The 22,583-nt window shown below is 42.0% G+C and overlaps 1 protein-coding gene across 1 annotated transcript in view; it reads left to right on the plus strand.

Annotated features, from left to right (window-relative positions):
* arb2a (ARB2 cotranscriptional regulator A) overlaps positions 1-22,583 on the plus strand; it is a 166,591-nt gene that overhangs the window by 45,288 nt on the left and 98,720 nt on the right. The window contains exon 7 of the mRNA XM_086314021.1: positions 15,064-15,279. Coding sequence (XP_086170147.1) covers positions 15,064-15,279 — 216 coding nt within the window. The remainder of the gene's footprint in view (positions 1-15,063; positions 15,280-22,583) is intronic.

The following is a 22,583-nucleotide window of genomic DNA, read 5'->3' on the forward strand; positions in this document are numbered from 1 at the left end:
CCCAAATTAATAGCAATAAGAGCGGTGGACTGTGGATTACATCTAGTTCAGACAATTATTTTTCTACCAGTCAATTCAAGGTCAGTTTTACAAACCCATTTACTTCCCAGCAAATATGCTTCAGTGAAGTGTGTCTGAATGAAAGCACCATTTCAAAGATCTCAGTATACGTGTGATATTTTGTTGCTTTTGTTCTTACCTCACGTTTTTTTTTTTTTTGGGTTAATTTTTGGCGCTTGTAATTATCTGCGTCCTGTGTATTTTTCTGGAGTACCAGTAATGAAGAAGAAGCAGTGTTTATTGATTTTGTTGCTTTGCCTAATAACCCCGGCAAATGAATGAGGCCCAGTGTTAGAAAGATATTTTATAGGCAATACGTGTGCATGTGTCTGTGCTTGTGTGTGCTCAGTCTTTAGCAGTGTGCCACATCTCAAGCCCCTTATTCTTGGATAATTGTGCTGCAAGTCCTCAAGCTCCCCTTTAGCCTGAAAACCAAGCTCATTGCGGCCCCCAAAGAGCCCCCCTACACGGCAGGGGAAAAAAAATCCCAAGTTGTCCTTGTGCATAAAAGTAGATTCTACTCTCCAACACCTTTTCAAATTAATATTTGTGATGGGCGCCATTCTGCCAGCCCCAGTTTCTGTTCCCCGCCTTTGTTCCTGCGTTTGATGTAATGGAGGCAAGGACAAAGAGGAGAGCAGGCAGAGTGTGTGAAAATGGTAGTTAAGTGGGCTTAAGGGTTCCTTCAGTACCTACTGAAAGGCCTGCACCCTGAATAGGACCCTCGCACTGCTAAGCTGTAGTGCAGTAAACAAGACAGGTCCAGCACAAAGGTGCGTCTCAAATGAGCACAGACACCCTCCTTCTCTTTTTCCTCACCCTGTCTCACCCTAACCTCCCACCCAACTCTGACATCTGGCCAATCCCAAGATCTGTCTGAGTCCTTAGTCATCCCCTCCTCTTTTATTCCCCCTCATTTTTCACACTCCTTCATATCTTTTCTCTTGTTCTTTAGTGTTTCTCTGCACTCTCTTTTTGGTATATGTGTGTTTGTATTTTGTTGTAGTGGTCCTGGCTGGAAAGCTTGCTCCCCCTAGCCAGTCTTGTCCCTAGTGCTTGGGCGGTTCGGCTCTTTTGTTTAGTTAATTGCAATGAGTATAATGTACTAGTCTCTCAGAGGTCCACGAAAGACAATTAGACAATCCCAAGAATTTAATGAGACACCACTAGCCCCAGTCCCCCTATCCTCTGCTTTGAGAAACACCCTGCTCTCCGTTGGCACTGACTGTGATGTAGTAAGGAGGGGGTTGTGATGCAGGTCTCCTCTCTGTGTCTGTTTGTGTGTTTACCAGATTGTTGGTCTGCCCATCAGAGAACTCACCAGAGAGAAAAGACCCAAGGAGATAAAATACAAAGAGAAAAAAAACAAAACAAAATAAAGAGAGATTTTAATTTTACGTTTATTTGGCACTTTTCCAGGCAGGCCTCTTACACTACGGGATTCTCTTGCTCGACAGGGAAGACTTCCCGGGAATATCTGTGTAATTATTAAGAGTGATTATCCTGTTCAGGCAGTGAAGGGACAGAGCACTTGACAGTGTCATCCCCAAAAGGAAGAGGGATGGCTGGAGGCCTGGGTGATGGACGAAACCCTGGGTGGCCTTTTTAAGGACTTCTCCCCACTCCTCTCTTTCATTATCAGTTGCTGTCTTTTTGTCTGTCTTTATTATTTCTCCCTTGGCATTCCCTTTCTCAGTCTTTCTATTATTTTTGTTATTTTTTTTCTCCTGTAATACATTCCATCATCAATGCTCAAGACCTCTCTGAATCATACCAAGATAAATCCTGCCTTAAAACAGAGGAAATATCCATAAGTGATTCATTATATCCCTCTTCACCCCGCATTGAGATTAATTAATGATATTGCTCTACTATTGTCAAGTGCTTGTAATTCACAACCTTAAAACCTACCTTTGTACAATGTCAAGGAAAGAGCTTTTTTTTCTCGTATTCCTTTTGTTTTCATCTCCTCTCCTCCTTTCTTCTTCTCATTCTGTCATTCCTTTTCTTTTTTTTCTCTTCCCGTCCCTGGCTAATCACGGTGTTACAACAAAAGACGGGGCTCCATTATTGCATGTGTCCATCCCAGAAGAAAGGAAATGAGAACGGGACAGAGGGTGGCCGTGCCCTGACATCGCACTATTAATCTTCCAGTAAAGCCTTGTCAGGCAGAAACGGACACAAATGGATCACTCCCATTAACTGGGAGAGTGTAGGTAAGGGCTTTAACAAGCGTTTACCAGAGTCCATTTTCTCACTAATGAAGAGGGGGAATACACGACCTCCCAGCCAAACCTGCCAGACCACACTTAAAGGTCTGGATGGAGGAGAAAAAGAGGGAGGAAGAAGAGCCAGAAGAGGATAGAAGAAGAGAAAATGTGAGCATGGATAAAAAAAAGCTGTGCTCTCAGTGTTGACATGTTGTATCAACCATGGTGAGAGGTTAAGGCTGGGGCCGTAGCCTAAAAAGCCTCTGCCACTGGACAGCCATATTCTTGTGACGGAGAGCAATGAGTTCTGTTTTTTTGGCTTTTATTTCAGCGCTGACTATGATGTGGGCAGGGGGTCTTTTTCCATGCGGAACTGTAATATTTAAATTGGGGGAAAAACAGTAGTGATTTGCAAATCAAATAAACCTTATATTTCCTTGACAATTTGATGCCACCGGCTCCTTTTGATAAAGGTGACACTGGGCAATCAAAAGACTTGAACAGTTGTTTAAAGGTAACAGAAACACCTGATGGAACATATCACAACTAATTAGGTGAACTGAATGCATATTAGTATCATAAGTGGCTATCAAAAGAGCATGCTATCTTTACTTTGAAGTAAAGATAAAGAAATGCATGGGCAAATAGTTAGGTATAATGTTAGGGACAGTGTTTCTTTATTTTAAATATTAGATTTTACGCTTTTAGTCTTTATTATGATAGGAAAGCTGGGAGAAAGAGCAAAGGGAAGACAAGCAGTAAATTCACACGGGTCGCCCCCTCAACCCAGTGAGCTATATGGGCGCCCCAGGAATAATGTTTCTCAATGTGAATAATGTGGGGATTTCATCATTTACATTATCATTAAAAGATTTAGAGAGTATAGATAAGTTTCTACACAATCTACTACATCAAAAACCAGGACTTTATTGTGGTTCTCTTTGTTCTTCAGATAGCATTGCATTAAAAGCTTTAATGTGGGTTTAGAACATTTTAAAACTACTGACAGTGTGTGCGTGCAACTTAAAATTGTAAATGAAATGTACTGTATATTGTATACTGTAGCTCAGTTAAATTGGGCTAATGCAAAGTGGAAAACTGTCAGCTGAGTTTGAAATTCTTTCGCAATAATGGTTTCCACATCCTCGAGGATAGAGAGGAGAGGAAGCGAGCTTGTTATCTGGGTACAGCCTTTTAGCAGCATCGTATGCGTAAGCCTTGCTTATTTCAGTAAGACGTTGCCAAACTATAATATAAAAATGATAAAGCAGGCTCTGCAGAATTGGACAGTATTTTTTCAAAGCTGCACCAATCGGTCTCCTCAGTTTTCAAGCACTTACAGTGTATCATTGAAAGAAAAGCTGTTGCAACACAGTGGTAAACATACCCCGATTGTATTTTATTCCTCACATTAGATTCTGAATTTAAATATATTTAGTCTTTGCTGTTTCTTTTTTTCGTTTTACCTGTGATAGATATTTACACTTAGGGGCACAAAGTTGACGCATTCTTCAACGCCTTAATTTTGGGAGGTCAGAGGGCCAAAACTGTAGGTATTATTTCATACCTTAAGGAATTTGCATTTATGTGTAATGTTTTAAACATGTGTCTGACACTCTCTGGAGCTTTCATGTCTAAGGAGGGAGCTCCATCCATACAGCCCTGAAACCTGCTGGCACGGTGGCACGGCTCTCTGGGATGTCTCAGCATCACAATGGCGCTTCCACAGGCTCGTGTGCAGTTTCGTATGAGTGTGTGTGTATATGTGTGCCGGATGTGGGTAGTATCTGTATGTGTGAGGATTTGCATGTTGAATTTCAAATGCACAATGTCCCTTTTCCCTTGACACGAGTTGGATGGGCAAGTGATGCTTTTTGAAAAGCCACATGATAATAAGAGATGTGCTGGAAATATATCAAGGATCAAGCTGCGGTGGCACAGTGTAATTCATCACCGCCCCTCCAGATGTCAAACTGTTTTAGTTTAAGTCAGCGAACATGCAAACAGATAATTAAATAATCACACAATTCCAGTAGCACAAAGTATTTGTTTCTAATGTATTTTTATTTATTTATCTTCTGAAACAGAGTTCATAAATGATGCCCCACGTCAGCATGAGAGCCATGTATAAAACCCTCTAGATGGATTAGTTGTCTATCAGATTGTTAAGGCTCGCTTCATAAATGCATTTAGTTGTTGTTTTCCTTTGTGTCAGGTAGCTGTTAACAAGGAGACAAGTTTCCCGGACCACAGCCAGATCAGTGGAACTAGTGTCATTAAGAGATATGGTGACACGCTGACCTCTGTGATACTAGAAAGTGAGGAAGAGAGGGAGAGGAAGAAAGGCACAGCCAGGCCCGTTTGTCTGTTATCAGTGACTTTGTGTTCCACGGGCTCCCAGGGGAAAGCATGAGACGAGAGGAAAGACTTCACCTTCCTCCTCCCAGACACCACTCCGCCCCGTCTTTCCTAGCACTCTCGCTCTCTGCAGCAGCCATCCCCTTCTGCCCCCCACACCCCAAACATTTTTAATTATATCTTCTCCCAAGTATTGCGGCTCAGTAACCAAGGAGCTGACATTGATGCATGTGCTGATAAATCCGCAAACACTGGAAACAAGATTAACAAAGATTTTGAGGAAAGGGTGACAGCTAATTTTGCGCAATGGTCGGTGCCTCATTCAAGAGTGATGTTTTTGATAGCGCAAGCCACGCCTGAGAATTCATGCTTGACGCAGGGAAGGGGGACTCAAACATAGTGTGAAGAGTTCCACGGCATTTGCACTTTAAAATTCTTCCTTTCTTCTTTCCTTTCTCGTTGTTTGTAGAAAAGACAGTACATTCGTGTTTGTTTGGGATTTCTTGTGGTCATTTTGTGGGTATTTACTGTATTCATGTGTGTGTCTGTGTGTGTGTGTACCTTCCTAATCAGTATGATCTAATCAGCAGTGTGAATTGTGGAATCGGTGACATGCCACTCCAGGCCCATGGTCCTTTCTCTGAACTGACTCTCAACACGCTGAGACACCGATACATACTCCTCTGAGAAAGATATCAGTCTGCCTCATCACCTATACGTGTACACACACACATACACGTGCGGGCACACACATGCGCGCACACACACACACGCACCAGGAAAAAGGACGAGATAACAATCATACTTCGACAGCTGATTTCTTATTTTCTCATCGAGGAAGGCACATCGCCCTACCTCCTTCTTTTCTCTTTCTTCTCTCTGCAGCCAATTTCAGGTCTATACAGTAGAAACATTTTGCAGATTTCTTTTGTTCTTTTTTCATGCCTCTTCCCTTTTTTCCACCTCTTCATGTGATGCCTCCCTTCTCAGAATCGCCTCCCCTGTCTTCATCTGTAGGCAGCTGACAGCTTCTTTCACTTTTCTTTGTCAATTTCTCCCCTCTCTCTCTCTCTTTCTCTCACTCTCACCGTCTCCCTAGCTCTCTTTTTCATCTGCCCCCCCACCCCCCACACCCCCCATCTGCTTTCGCTTTTGTTTGCCTAGCCCCTATCCCGTCCCAACTTAAAGATGAGGAATGTGGTGTGACCCTGACCTCCATCGGCCCTGTAACCACCTCCGACCCCTTCAGGTGACCTTCGGTCACTGTTTTGACAGCTTGATTAATTACCCAGTGTTATGATTTATGAGAAAAGCTGTATGTAAAAATAATAGACAACAGGTGGTCTTAAAAAAAAGTAGTAGAGTTGAAAGGGCTTCTAGTAAGGATTGTGGTGGCGGTGGGGTTGAGGGTGGTCTGTGTGTGAGAAAGCTCTGAGGAGAAAGGGGATTTTTTTGATTTTCTATAGTTAATTGCTTTCAACCGCTTCTGAAGGTTGCGTCAGGTTAATGTACGGTTTACTTTGTTACCACAGCATGTATATCTCCGTGTGTATTTGGCTGTGTGGTGAGAGGATAACGGGGATTGCGTAGCTCCATGTGTGTGCTGTGAAGCATAAACCCTGCCATGTGGTAATGACACCATGGAAAATGTGCTGGAACACAGATATAGATGCATACACACACACGCACGCTCACAGATATGCTATATTCTCTGCAACCGCTTCTCTAGGTTACATGCTGTGAAAATAAGCAGAGTAAATGGCAGGACAGGCCAGCCATAGTGTTTACCCTTCACACTTCAAATACAGCTTGTGATTGGCTGTAGCGACCTCCCGTGACTCCTGGACCTGTGGTGCAGCTCCACTTAGAGAGAGGTCAGACTTTTGAGCGGTTGGAGTGTGTCACTATAGTTGTGGGTCCGTGTGCTAATACTGTGGCCTTTATTGCTGATGGGTACCCTGTTATAATCCACGGCGTACAATATCACCGCAAATAGAAATGAATATTTTACACATATAGAATTGAAAATTTAATCCCACGAAAGGTCACACTTAATATGAAATAGCTAACACAGCTCACATAGCAACATCGCCAGGACCTCCAGTTCTCTCTGCAGCTCTTCTTTGGCCTTTTACTAGATCACAGTAAGAGTCCAGGGGTGTCTGGAATGTTCTCCGACCTTTGACCCACCAAGATCATAGTGGTTCTCTGATGTTCAGTGAGATTGCTATTAGTAAGTCTCACACTGCTGATTATTGGTATGTGACACCTAGTGAAGGACTCTTACACATTTTTTCAAAACCGCTGATCAGTCAAAATCTGAATTCAGGGTCGAATATTTTGCTGTTACATGATTTGCAGGTGACCCTGATAAGGATAAAGGGGAAGAATATAGTTTGATGGATGATTTGCATGTGTTTGTGTAAAGGCTGTGTGCCTAGGTCTGTGCATGCACATGCGTGCATACATGTGTTACATGTGTCTAAAATGTTTAGATCTGTCCTGCCATTGACCCCAGCTGGCTCAGTCTGTACATATGGCCATGCGTCTCGCACCCACTGCGTGTGTGTTCATGTATCAACTACCTGTCCAGATGGTAAAGTAGAAACATTCACTGACAGTGCGTGTCTTTTGGAATTCACATGGCTGGGGAATTTCTTTACTTTAGTTAAACTGAAAGACAGAAATTGATGTTTCATTGTAATCGCAGATTGTTCGGGTTGTTTTTTGTACTTTTTATAAGCATCAGGATTATAAACATCTCTGTTTAATTTGTCATTACATTCTTTCCTTTGGCTTTCTTCTTTTTATTGTTAGTGGCCTTCAGGACAATAACTTCAGGGTTGCTCCAGGGACACTTCCACTCCTCCTGTCTTCTGTTTTTGTAGCCTCACAGCTCTTCCCGCTATCCTCACCTCTCCCCCTGATTTATACATTAAATAGTTAGGTGGGTGGAAAGGGAGGCACCTATCATTCCATGATCTATATCTCTCTGTGCCCTCATTAAAAATACATGTGTATGCTTAGGGGAGACAATATAGAATATATAAATCAAAATGCTAACAGCATCAGAGTAAGCCTGCTGTATTTATTTCCCCATAGCTTTCCCGCTGCGGGTTGAGGACTCTTCCTGCTTACTGCATTTCCTTTTCAGTGGCAAACACATGTGTGTTAGTCTAATCTTAACAGATTCTGGAAATATTAATTTCTGTTGCAGCTGGTTTAACATTTAAAGTAGCAGAGATTGCAAAAACTCTTTTCGTTATTATAGATTATATTTTTATTGTCAAGTAAACAAATAAACCAAAATTAAATCAAACTTTTCAAAAGCATAGTCATTATCACATCTAGTGAGATGGTCTCGGTGAATTTACATGCTATCAGTGTCTTGACCAATGGCGCGCTCTTCTTTAGAGAAAGAAGAAGAAAAAAAAGGGAAAAAGTTGACAAATGACTTGTGTAACATTTACTTGCACAATCGATAGCTCTGACAATTTCCACCTGGACGGTGATTAATGCTACATCCACCCCCAATCTAGCAACCCCCACCCCCAACTCTACACCTCCTTCTGCGTGTCGTGCTGAGAGCAGATGAAGCAGGCCTCTGAAATCTGTGTGTGTGTGTGTTTTATGTGTCAGAGTTTCTGCCTAGCCATTCCGATGTTTGATCAACCATTGAGCATGGATATTGGCTGGATAAATTCAGATTGAGTGTGGTAAATAACCGACACATAAACTGGCTTTTCAGCGAGTGAGTTACCCAACAGTTTCTGCGTGTTTTTATATCTGTTCTTTCACAAAGGTGCTGAAAATAGTCGGGTCGGGAGGAACGAGACAGGAAGAGTGAAACGGAGAGAAAGAAATGTAAATTTGAGCATAAAAAGAAGCAAAGGCATGAGGGATCAGAAGCTGCACTATTCTCTTCACTTCCTCCACCCCACTGCTCCACTTTGAACTCATTTATAAATATTCAATTCCACATATAAACAATATCCAAATGAACCCAGACATCCAAGCCAAGGTTAAAAACCCTGCTGCTTATTACAGACACAACTACTTGACTAGCTCAAAAGGTTAGCTTCTTATTCTGACCTAAACTATTTGTGCTCATTAAGATCAAGAAAAAGATAATCATTACCACAGACTTATTTACTTTGGCTCAATTAGTGTACGACTACATTAGCAGAAGCGAGTCTTTGAACTTGAAGTGAAAAGTTGAATTTAGGGAAACTTAATTAAATGTGTACTCTTTTTATGAGAGGAGAAACCCATGCAGTAGGTGATTTGTTCAAAATTAACTCGGGAGGGCAGATGGTGAGATGAAGCTCCAGTTTGTCTTACTTTTTCTGTACACATTTATGTGTGCTGTTCACTTGATTTCTTAAACATGCACGGATGTGGGCTTAAACAGATGATCTAAGAAGAAGCAAGTCAAACACTAAATCATATTTATTTCTTGTAATTTAGGTAACTTTAGGTCAATGACATCTTAACAACCTGTGACACAATTTTTCTACTACCGTTCTGCTTGGCCTTTTTTAGAAAGACCCTATAAAATAATATTTAAGGACATTAGGTCTCCCCAGCAAACGCTTACATGACGGTCTGGTTATCTCGTCTAATCAAGAGCTTGATTGATTTCGGCTGACAAGCTGATGACAATCCCGTCTCATCCCCTCTCACATCCCCTCTAAGATCCACATGTTTTCATAGCCCCTGTGGTACAGTAAGTGCTCTCCCACCCTTCTGTTCTCAGAAAAAAAACTATAGCTGTGTGATTTGTGGGTATGGGGAGGGGTGGGCTGGGGGTCTCAGACGGGTGCTGTGTTAAATGAGAAAGGGGCACCGTGACTTAATCTGACAGTACTGTGCGAAGTGTGTGGTATCTCGACCTCAGGGAGAGGGGGAGTGGGAAAAGCGAGAGAGAAAAAAAACGAGGGGATCCAATGGATAAAGAGGCCCTGCATGCAAAGCTTGTGCACGTAGAGACTGAGACAGACAAGGTCACGCAGAGCAGGGTGGCCCTGACAGAGAGGTAGAGCAAACGACTGCGTACTTGTTATTACCATCTCGCTCAGCTGCTGTGTACCTCTTCATTGAGAAACTGTTCATTTTTCTCTGTCTTCATCCTTCCAAAAAGCTGTTTTTTCACATGTTTGTCAGCCACTCCAGCCGCTAGTAAGTGAAATGTGAACGGATTGTGATACCAAAGATTTGCTTATGCTTATTTTCCAACTTATCCTTTCACCTCAGTCAGCCTGTTGCACTCAAACCTGACTGTGGCCTGCAGTCATCCCTCCCCTTGTTCTCATCTCATTGGGTATGCCACGCTGGTTGACCCTTTCGCTCTTGTCAGTCAAGCCACAGTAGCGAATCGGGGGGCTGCATATTGCTGGAACAAGGAAGTGGAGAGAAGGCTGTTGAGCCACTTGATTGTAAGAGCCCTGATCCTAACAGCCACCTGACAGAAAACTAATAATGTAAGCTGCCTAAGGGCCAATTTCGCTGGACTCCATAGATTGCAGACTGATTCTTGAGATGTAATTTGCATGCACACGCACACATCAGTGCATTAATATACAAGTGCAACAGGAAGAAGAACATTTATTTGCTCCTGTTCACCAAACAATACACCTACAACACATAGACCCTCCAATTCACACAACCATACCATCCACTTTCCCTCACTGCATGCACCCATGACCGCTATCAGCCATGCTTTGTACCTGTCAAGTGCTGTCCTTTTCCTTGTGCCCAGAGCCCTGCTCACTACATGAGAGCTCTCACATCAAAGCTTCGTGGAGCCCCACACGCACAGATGAAACACCATCTCATTCCAGCCGCCTCTGTCCCCGCTCCTGCACATTAGACACATTTCATTTCATTACAACGCCACTGGAAAAATAGAGGTGCCGCTGTCTTAAAGGGACACCTTATTTACTCTCACTCGCGCTCGCCCACATGTCGACACGCACGCACGCACACACACAAACACTATCCACTTTCTTTTTAAATAATGTGACTAGAGGGAAAGAGTGGACAGGAGGCACGACTATTTTTCTATAGAGGCATCATAAGATGCTATTGGATAATATTTCATCAGGAATTACAATCACATCCTCTACACACACACACACACACACACACACACACACACACACACACACACACACACACACACACACACACACACACACACACATATATCTATATCTATATATATATGATAGATGTATTGATTTTACTTTTATATTATTATTACTTATTCTTAATACCTTGCACACGAAACTGAGGGTTTTTTTTGCATTTAAAGCATTGCTTTGTTTGATGAGATGATGGAGGTTTCATCATGATGATGAGTCGAGCCCTGGTTTCCGTAGCAGCGGCAGCCTTTGTTGTGCTATCTGGTGTGGGACAGGCCGACAAAGGAGAGCTAAGGAGCATCCAGAGCGAGGTGATGAGGTCGGGGTGCCCCCCCTCTCACAGGGGTCGGGGTGATCCTCTTGACCGCTGGCCCCAGGGCAGGGGCTCAGTGTGGTGGTGGCACAGGGGCACCTGCGGGGCATGGGAAGAGACTTAGGCTGCATACTACAGCAGAAAGGCAAGACTGACCGAATTCTAGAGGAGCGTACGAGTCTCTGTCTGTTTTCTTCGAGACAGTGTGTGCTCGTGTAGGACAAAGGGAGTGACCTAGTGTTAGCAATGTGTGTGAGAGAGATTTAGTGATAAAAAGGCAGGGTGACCCAACGTTTGGCAATGTGCATTTGTGTAAGATTCACACTTTGACAGCACATCACAATACAAAGATCAGTTTTTCCACGGCCGGGTGTTGTGTGAATGATGGGGAGTAGTTGGACTTAGCGGTAGCTAAGAAGCTGCGAAAAGACAGAAAGACATATCTCCATATATTTGGTTTTCACAAAAAAAAGCTGCACACATTTAGATGATACACAGCTTTTTATGAAAAACTTATCCTGTGATACATGAGGACATCATTGATACTCTGCTTTTTAATTTGAATACCCTATTTTTCTTACAAAACATGTATTTTCTAGGGAAGTGAATTTATTATACCCAGTCGTGGGGTCGCAGTAATTAGTTGTATCTGGAAGTTAAAGAAAGAAAAGAAGTAGAATCAAACCTAAAATTAATTCTATTAAAGTAAAATAAGCACAAAAAAATCTACTTGTCCTCTCCACCCGCAGAGCTCAGAGTCATATATTTTGTTGATGGAGACAACAATAAGAGGAGGAAATGACTGGACAGGGAAAGCACTGTTGCCCTGACATCAAAGCAGACCTCTTAGTGTTCAAATGAATGATGGTTTCCGACATAGAGGTGAACTTGGCGGCCCAGCTCCTCCAGACTAAGAACGCCAACGACACTGGTCGCCTTTACAGCAATGTTCTTCTGGGTGACTGGCCAACTGAAAGGGGTTAGTAATGTTAGGTTGGGTAGGTGTTGTTACCTCTCCAAAGCAAAGGCTACAGGGCACTCGGGGTTACCATAAGGACACTAAAGGCTCAGAACTGGGCTACTTGAGGTTGACATTTGTGTGTTTAAGTCTGGGGAGCATTATTGACCAGTAAGAGTTGGGGTAAGAGCACTGAAGACTAAAAAGGGTTATAAGCCATAGGGCTACCATTAGAACACGTGCGCCACTGTTGCTAAACCATTAACTTTTGGCCTTGTGAACTGGGATTTAGGTAAGAGAAAAATGGGCAGCCCCATTGGACTCATGTTGTTTTATACACTTCAAATGTTATATATCTTTCAGTCTACATTTGTATTCTTCTCCTTCAGCCTTGTTATACTTTATAAGAGACACCTGTTAACCATCATCCAGTCTAATCCAATAACACTGCCATAAACGTTAAAGTTTACAGAGCTTGCACATTCTCGGTTGTATTTTAAAGATGATAATATGATAAAGATTGATCTTTTTATTTCATGTATATTGTTCAGATTCTATTAGGTGAGTTTGATGTACTGCAGTGTATTACCCTGAAAATTGTTCATAATATAATTAGTATTAGTTTTTAGTAATGAAATTGCTCCCATAGGCTGAACTGGTCTTGTCAGTTATTTTATCAGACTACCACCAGTGGGCAGTGGCACAAAGCTGGTGTCTATCGGCCTAGAGTACATCTCTCTGCTTCTCCTTCCTTCTCTGTCTATTTCGGTCTTATCCTTTTATAATCCATCTGTATATCTCTCTGTCTTCACTGCTCTCTTTTACCCTCACCGGCTTCTGTTGTTTTTTTCATCTGGTAATTCATCTGCTTGAATGTTCTGGTCTGTCTAAACTTCTTGCGTGCAGATGTCTCTGTGATGTCTGAAGCCTAAATTTAATCTTGCTAATAGAAACTCATTTATTACCTCTTAAACTTTACTCATGCTGTACATGCATATACGCACACATAGAAAGTGATTAAATACAGATTTGGAAGCATCATCTATATATTTTTTTTAATATAAACCACTTCCTACATTAATGTCAGACTTGTTATGCCTTGTAGTAAAAAGCAAAACTGAACTGAAGTATGTACCGTAGAAGAAAATTTATTTAAATTTATCTAAACATATTTATTGTGGTGTTTAAAATGTAAAAGCTAATAAGTTTAAAAATGTATATACATAATATATAATAATTAATTATTTAATAATGTCTGGCTTTCTTCACACAATGTTTTTTCTATTAAAAATATGTATAGAAGAGAAGAACCTTTGAATTTGAATAAGAGTGAGCGTAAGATTAATTTTAATAATCAGAAGACGTGAGAAAGTGTCAGTCGCCACTGTCAACACATGGTAAGTGCTAAGGGAAAGGGTGTGTGGCAGGTTTGATGTCAATATGCACAGGAGGGACACACACATGCTGCGTCAACAAAAGACATGCACATTGCAATAACACTTATTAAGGAATAGACGACATGTCGCTGTGAGGAGGCAGTGTGTGTGACGGCGATTTGTGGGGAAGCCCGGTGAAGTTGCCTCTCTTAGAACTCCTAAAGGTCTTTTTGTCACACACATATCTTTCGTGTCCCACAGTTTAGTGTTCACGTCTGTATTGGTGTGGAGTTAGAAAGTCCTGCACCCATAAGTTTAGGCCTTGGGGTGGGTGTGCGTGTGTGTGTGTGTTCACAATGGGGGTTGTGTGTGAAAAGCCAGCCCAAAGTGAAACAGGAATCCATCCATTTCCTGCTTTAGTTTCAGAGTGCTTAGGACAATAAACACAGTTAATTAAAATGGCTTCAAAGTTGAAGAAGTCACTAGGCTACAAAAAAAAACTTCCTTTCCTCTACAGTGTGCATATAGCAGCACATCCCTTCTGTTATTCTCTTTTTTAATAACTACATAGGCTCTTTCTTCTCCTTTTCCCAGTCTTTTTAAGCCCTTACTATTGTGGCATTTTATGTAAATCAAATATTTTCTTTTCACGTGAAAACCGTAATTCTTTCTTAAGGTTTTTTTTCTTAATGCAACTTTTATCTGCGGTGCTGCCTGCAGAAGTTTCAAGTCATATTTACATTTGTAGCTAAGCCTTTCACTGAGTGATGGTAGGATCGATTGGGTCTGATATTAAGTGACACATGGCCTTTGGAGTCCCTAAATGCTACTCACTTACTGAAACCACCATCACTGAATTCCAATCCCCTAGTTACTCCTCAGGCTTGTCCCTGCAGTGACATTCTCTCCTCTATCTCTTTCGCTGCCATTTCTTTCAGTCTGGATTTGCATCTTTTCACCGAGTCATGTCACAATCTGTGTCTTTTAAGTGTCGTGTTGGTATTATTTGCTCATAAAGATCCACTGCTGGGCTCTTTGTTAAAGACTATGAACCACTACCAGACCAAGATTACACAGGAATGTTTGTGAGCTTCTTTTTCTTGTGGTTTACTCTGCATTGTTACATTTATATTGCTGTTTACTTACCTAGTCGGCCTGACAAAGGGACTATCAGATTTTTCTCAAGAAAAAAACGAAAAGAAAAGAAACATGTTCTAAAAAGCATTAAATTCTCATCACTTTTTAATTCAGTTCATAATTGTATCATGGAGACAAAACAAAACGAAATAACCGAAACACCTCAACATATTGGAAACTAAAAATCTGGAAAAAGAGGAAACAAAAATCTGCACCCCTATCACACATATGTTTCTGTATATACATGTCTACAAAGATGCATCTATTTATTGATATATTATAGAAATAAATGCAGATTAAAGGTTATCGCCTCTATTTGTATTTCTATTTTTTCTTTTACAAATATTTTATTTTAAAAAGGTTTACGTAAATCGGAAATAGTCAAATACCATATAGTTATAGTGTTAATGGATAAAATATCCAACACTTTTAACACTTTAAGGTAACTATCTCACGATGCTCGTGCCTTGGATTTAACACACAAATGTATGTTTCCTATTTGTTTTAGGAGGGCTATGGTGTGATGGTGCTCAACCCCAATGAGAACTATTTGGAAGTGGAAAAACCGACAAAGTCTCCCCTGCCCTCTCCGACGGAGACCTCCGACGAACCTGCTGAAAAGAGGGAGCGCAAAGACGATAAAGAGGGGAAAAAGAAGAAGGAATTTTATGAGAAATACCGTAACCCACAAAGAGAGACTGAGACAGAACGGATTCTTATACGAGTAAGTCCAAAAAAGGGAACGATGAAGATATGGAGAGAGGAAAGAGAAGGAAGGCAGGAAGGAAGTGTTTGCAGAGCCAGGGCTAGAGGAAAAGATGATAGATGCTGATGAAATGTAGACATGATGGTGGAGGTGGACAGAGTGACAGTTCTAGGGTCGTAGGAGGAGGTAGGAGGCAAGACATAGGTGAGAAAATGGATAGCAGGAATTTGGCTAAGTTTCGAAAGACAAATGTGGCAAGGGGGAGCGGGGAGGAGGAAGCTAGCTAAGGAAGTGAGGGAAGGATATGTTAGGTAACAAGGGATGAAGGGAGGATGGAAGGCAGAGGGAGAAAGAGAGGCTCTTGTGTGGTCAGCCTGTGTGTGAAGAGGTTGGCTGTTCTCCAGTCGCCTCTCAGTGAGCAAGTGTTAACCACATGGCTACCTCCCTTTCTCCTTCTTCCTCCCCCTCTTCCCCTCACTTTTTTCCCCCTCTCAGATGGTGGGCTGGTCAGTGCAGCTCTGGCCCTTCACTCTTGTTGACCGCTGGGATTATTATCTCCCTAACACACACTGTGCAAACACACTGCAACATTCTTATCGTGCAACACTGACTGTGCACCCCTTAATCATACATATACGCATATGCATACACATACAAATACACATAAACACACACATGCTCATATGCAGCACTCGAGGCGCCTAGCTTGGCCAGTTTACCTTGTGGTCAAACAAAGGAAGTGACCCATTGCATAAAGCTTCTGATGTCTTCTGTTTGACCCCTGCTGACAAATTTAATATTCATTGGCCACTTGAACAGGGTCCAGCCCAATTATCTTTTTCTTTTTTTTGTCATTCGTCCCTCACTTCCTTTTGTCATTGCGTAAAATCTTAAAAATTAAGATCATGCTCCATGGCTGGGTCTCATATAGGCAAAGCACCCTCACTGATTATATGAGTCTTCATTTGGTTGATGGCAGTAGCATCGCAGCAATGGATGTACATTTGTGTATGTGGGTGGTGTTTGTACATGTGTGTAAGTGTATGTACATGTGTCTGCGTGTGAAAGACGTCACTCTCTGGTGTCTGACAAGAGTTAGGGCTGCTGTGGGACTAGCGGGCGGTGTGTGAGCTGTCATCACGGGCTTCTTTTTCTCACCCCCCACCCTTCCAGCAGTACCTTTATACACGCTGTAATAAGGTATAATTAGCTGCTGTCCTCTCTTACTCTATCAGATTTTGCATGTGTGCTGCTTTCCTCATCATACAAGCGGTGAACTCACTCACTGACATGAAGATCTTTGTAAATGATCCATCGTGTCATTTCTAATAATGGTGCCAAACAAACTCGCATCTGCTGTCAGCTCTATATTGATTTATTTTATAGCTGTACACCACGTGTATCTGCTGAGGCTTGAATGATTTTCATATCATGAACTGATCTCTTGCTTTTGCCATTTCAATTTTTTTGTATCTACTTGTATGTATCTTCTTTTTCTGTTGTCATCCTCTTGCCTGGGATCTTTACCGCTAAGTAATGTTAGCAGAGTTAGATCAAAACTACACTCCCAACTTAGTTTTCCTTTTACTACAAGTAAGCTGCAGTATTATTTCTGTGTCTTTATATTCAGCTTTGCTTGCTTACCCAGTGATGCATGCTGGCCACAGTCAGATATATTGAGGGGAGGCAGTATGAAGCAGTGGACAGTCTTCACATTCCCCATCCCAACAAGATGAAAGCAAGGACAGACGACATAATTAATGACCGAAAAGAAGGAAAAGAAAACCTTCCATTTAAACCAAGCACAATGTTGACTTCCTTTGTTATTCAACTATTAAACTTTCGGCAACTGAAGTATATTGCTAATTGATTTAGCACTTCACAAAGCAATATCATACTCACTCACTCACCTTGAGCAGGACTTAGATTTTGCTGCTAAATATACTTGTCTTTGCACGATTAACGAGTGAGCAGTTAGGATCTGTGTTGGTGCCTCTTGAATTTTGACCTTTGACCCAGAAGTGAGCAGGATGTTAGCATGTATGACCTCGCCTTTATTGTCCACCCCCTCCCTTCGCCGCATCACTACTCCACTGCTCATCCTCTATCCGTCCAAGAGCAAGCTGTCACATGCACACATGGAGATATGTAAAGGCTCACACATACCAGCAGACAAAAGAGTAAAGAAGGTGAAAAGAGAGCTGATAGTGTGTTTGTGTGTGCTTGTGTGCGCTTTTTTCCTTCAACTCTGTTGGTCAAGGTGGGTGGTGGATCAAATCAAACCTCTTTAGCAGGGCTGTTTTCATCTTTTTTTTTATACAGCACCCACCCAAGACACACTCACTCACCAACCTTTGTATTCGCTACACCTCACAGTCTTACTCCCGCTGGGCTGGCAGACCACCTGCACACAGCCATTCAGAAAGACACATATTCAAACTATAAACCTCTAGTCCTGGCAATATCATGACACCCAACAAGACAGAAGAAGCACCTTAAGCTTGAAATAACACCTGTCTTGCTCTGAGTTTATATTTGTGACGCTCCTGAAATTACAGTTTATCATCTCTTTTTTTCCTTCCAGTTGACTCGCAAAGATTGACAGATACACACAAATACACAGCAGCCCACTGATAGAGTTGAGTTGATTAATACGCTTCCTTACACACATTGGTAAGCTCTTAACTGCTTTTAGGATTCTTACTTTTTAGCCTTGGGTTCATAGTGTGCAACCTCTCAACCTTATCTAATCCTTCTCTTCTCTGCTCCTCTAGATCACACACCAATGGGCCATGTTTAGGGGGATATTGGTAGAGGAGAAAGAAAAAGAGAGAGGGCACAGGGAGGCATGGAGGGATAGAAAGTCTGATCGGAGGGATACTGATGAGGATACTGGAGGGGAAGCGGGTGGGGGGTACTTTTTTAGCACTTAACCATATAGAAGTTTGGGAGTTCACTTTACTCTGAATTTTAGCAGTAATCCAGTTAGCTATTTTCTGTCAGCCAAGCGGAGGAATGGCAGGAACAAAAGGCACATTCATGGGCTTAAGAAGCTTCCAAAGAGTTCACCCAAGGCTGGCTGGCTGGGATTAGGCCAGCAGGCCCTGGAAAGAAGAAGGGGAAAAAAGAGCAAAGAGGACAAAAAACAGAGCTTCGCCTTTCTTTAAGCACCACTTATTTTTATAAATGACTTGAATGCTTTTCCTTCTTTCTGTTTTCGTGTTTTTATGTTTCTCCTTTCAACGCTGTACATTTCTTAAATATTGAGAAAGAGAGGGAAAAAGAGAGGCCCTCACTCCTAGAGGAATTTAGGGTTTCAGATTGAGGCTATCCCTTCTTTTCCTTTACTTTTGCTATATAAGATTCACTGCAACTTCAGTTGTCACCATGATATCTTTGTGCTCTTCTCTAATATTTTTCACTCGTTATAGACTTGCCATAGTGGCAACTGGAGGTTTGTTTGTTTTTTTAAGAAAAGTTTTATCTTTAATTTTTTGGTGATATCTTTTACATAACCTAGGGGTCTTCTACTACTGATCTTTTTGGATGCACGTAGTGTGTTGTGTATGTCGGTACATTTACTTTTTCTAGGTTTTGCTTCTGAAGGCCCATTATTTCCAGTTGTAGCTGTCCACACCAATCAGCTGGGGTCATTGTTTGTATCTAGGAGCTTAATTAATGAATTGCAATATATGCTACTGTAATAGTTGGCATAGCTCAAAACATTTAAAAACAAAGAAATATTCTATTTTGAGTGATGCACTGTGATAATATCATATGGTGGGATGTCTGGTGATTCCCACCTCTAATTTTATGCCTTAATACAATTTAGTTAGGTTCTATAAAAATGACACTTTACAGAGTTGTCACGTGTTTATTTCAGTTGTAAAGTTGGATGATTTGCGCATTGAAGTCTATGGGGTTAGACTTGTTTTAGGAGCCAGTGGTTTTGAACTGAAGTTTTGGCATTTTGGTTGGCTCCCTTCTTTAGCTCAGGAAGTTGCTGTTTGTGCTGTACTACAAATTCTCTAAGGTACATGCACGCAGATCTACACACAAACACACCAAAACTCGATCATAAACTTAAGACGTGAACACGTAAGTGCACAGTCTGACATTTGTATTGCGACACGGTACTACCGTGTTTCTCTGTGGATTTTTGCTCTTTGTCACCTTCACCTATTTGCCCCATTTTGTGGTCCACAAGCAGTCATACAGACATAGTTTACCTGACCTTTGATCTGTAGCCTTGCCAAGAAGTGAGGCTCAGCATTTCTAAGGACAGGTAGGGACTTGATTAACCTCTGAACCTAGTCAGAGGAGAGGTCAATGACCCGGGCAAGAGGGCAGCTCACAAGCTTGCTGCAGAGAGCAAATTGGCTGGATGCCACTTTTGCATTTGGGTGTGTATGTCCGTGTAAATGTGGCAGTGAAGGAGCTTTGATGTGTGTGCTTGTGTATCTGTTTTTATGAGCCAAGTCTTTTAGGTATGCTGCCTGTGGCATTTTTAACTTTAACTTTATTTTATATTAGAGTTGTTTACGGCAGTTTAGCTTTAACTTCTCAAAGTTTTAAAAGGGAAGGTCTGTTGGATTCAGCGCTGTTGGTTTGTGTGTGTGTGTGCAATTCTGAGCGCACTTATTTAGTACACAGCATATGTGCATGCATGCATACCTGTGTGTTTGTGAGTTCGCTTGGGGCAGAACAAGTGTAGCTGGTCTCAGATCCCTGCTCCCAATCTTCTACTCAGGTCAACCATCAAACACATCCATCCTGCCCTCGCTCACACCTCCCCACCCACTGAGCTCCCTGTCTCTGTTTCTTTCCCTCTTTGCACACAACCCTGTTGTGGATACTGGCTGACCCGAATGAAGATATAGTCAGACACACACACACAGCACCTCAGGGTCATCCTGGAACAAACACAGCCTTGTCTGCCTGCCCGCTTTCCTTTGCCTTATGTCAATTAATGACTCGCAGTAATTTCACCTGACAATCCTGGCGGCAGCACGAGGCTAGCCAAGATGTCACAGTGATGACCTTTCTGGCCCGCAGACGCTCTTTTTAAAATAAAGAATCTCACAAACCCACAGCAACTTCCTTTGTACTTTGTTAATGAGTTATTGATTTGAAACAATGCCCTGGCAAATATTGTCAGAGCAGACTGACCCTACCAAGGTCATGCTATTTTATTGTATACAGTCTCTGCACGCTAATCTGAACGTGGGATGACATGTACGCCGTAGTTTTGCTCCTTTCTCTGGCATCCCCCTCTCTCTTTCTCTCTCTCTCTGACTCTTTCTCTTCCCCCTTACACTGTATATCCCCTCATTGCAAAGTCAAGTAACACACCTACACATATATTTCTCTCTCTGTCTTTCTCTCTCTTCCCCCCCTTGTTAGTCTTGCACATGTTTTTCACCTCATTCTCCCTTTTCTCCGTCTCTTTCTCGCATCATTATATTCCCAACTCTCCATAGGTAGTATACCTGCTAATTACCTACAATGCCACAGTCATTATTTTCCCATCTCTGCCGCTAATTTGCTCCATACCTTCTTTTCCCCCCACTCTAGCAGACCCATCAGCTCCCAGACAGCTTCCAGCTCGCCTGAGCTCTCTGTCTGCCTTTAAAGAGAGAAAAGAATGAAACAAATACAGGAGGGGAAGAAAAAACAGGAAAACGATGGCAAAGGACTGCACGTCCCAGACATTGATTAGAATGCAATTGCAAACAGGTGTCGTAGAGGTCCGCTATTTAATTGTGTGCGCAGAGACATGTACAGAATCATGCACGCAGTCATTCACAAACAAACACAAACTAACTGATTCTAATAACCTCTTTGCTAATACCAAACATGTAATTACCTACATTGCTTATTTAATATTTAGTCATTAGCCCAAATGAAAACAATCCTGTTCTGCACTGAGCTGGACATATTAAAGACTGTAATGACTAGGGCTGCAGGTTGGTTTACTCAGTGTGTGGCCTGCGAGCATGAGGGGACTGAGAGATTGGTCAGCCAGTCTTTACTGTGTTTCTGCTTGTCAGTGAGAGAGCAAAAGTGAGTACGAGAGTCCTGTGTAATTTCACTAATTTCTTTTTTCTTCTTCCTTTGCAGAAAGACATTGTTGTGTGACCTGTGCGTTCTGTTGCGTTTAAATAATTCTTCAGCTTTCTCTGTGCTCTCTTTCCCTATACTTTTTTTTGGGACTGGAACCGTATCTGCCCAAGCAAAAGAGTCTAAACCCAATGAAGTTGTTTAGAGATCCCCGTGACACTGTCCTGACACTTCTGGCTTCCGCTGAAAGGTTTCTGAGTGTAAAAAGTAGAATGGCTCTTATCCACTAGATTCCTTCCAGCCCACACTGCTCACCGTCTCCCACCTTGAAATTTCAGCTTCCTCAGACATCCGCTATCTTTTTGGATGACTGGAGAGGAGGAGCAGAAGGGAGGAGCAGGGAGGTCTGCAGTGGTTGTTTGTCAGAGTGTGTTGATGTTGTTAGATTCATTGTTTCCTGTGTTGGTCAGACACTGGGTTTGTGTTGGCGTTGAGGCTGTTATTCTGGCTGCAGTGCACTCCTCTCTTCTGCTCTCCTCTCCCTGCTTCTCATTACATTGAATAAACACAGGGCAAGTACTGGACCGGACAAACTTTTGAAGAACGCGAGTTTCAATCTGTGTGAATGTACTGGAGCATGCCTGTTTGTGTGTGTTTGTGGTACATGTGTGTGTTGTGTGCACACTCTTGGGTGCCTGCAATTAAGTATGGCTTTTGACTGGAGAGTAAGTCTTTATTGTGTAAGTAATGGAAAGAGCTAAATTGAACAATTTCTTGAAACTAGACAATTGGAAGGCACACTTTCAACAGAGGGCTAACAGTTGGAACCACTTATGGACTGAAAGTGGGATAGATCTTCATGCATAATGTTACTCTAATTTATTACTTGAAATCAGTGTTCTGCTGATTGCATAGCAGGATCTTGGCTAAAACCACATTTTGTTTCGCTGACTCATTGAAGTCATTTGTATTTTTTTTTTAACGTGTGTGAATAGTTTGCACACAGTATGTTTTAAGCATGGAGTTCCCTAAATGTTTCTCAAAGTCTTTGTTGTGTCACTACCTACATTGCACTTTATTCACATGATTGATGTAGGTGCATTTGGATGAATGTTGGCGTGGTAAAGGTTTGTAATTTCCAAGTTTGAAGCTGGAAGTACACGTCAAACTCTTCTCACTGAGTAATTCTGCTAGACACACAATTGTACTCCTGTTATGTATCTCTCACTCACTCCCTTTCTCACTCTCTATAACTTTCTGAT

Source organism: Aulonocara sp. 'chitande type north' Nkhata Bay, linkage group LG12, assembly GCF_057382095.1.
Source record: "Aulonocara sp. 'chitande type north' Nkhata Bay isolate Kocher_YH1m ecotype deep benthic linkage group LG12, A_spYH_male_GT1.1, whole genome shotgun sequence".
NCBI lineage: Eukaryota > Metazoa > Chordata > Actinopteri > Cichliformes > Cichlidae > Aulonocara > Aulonocara sp. 'chitande type north' Nkhata Bay.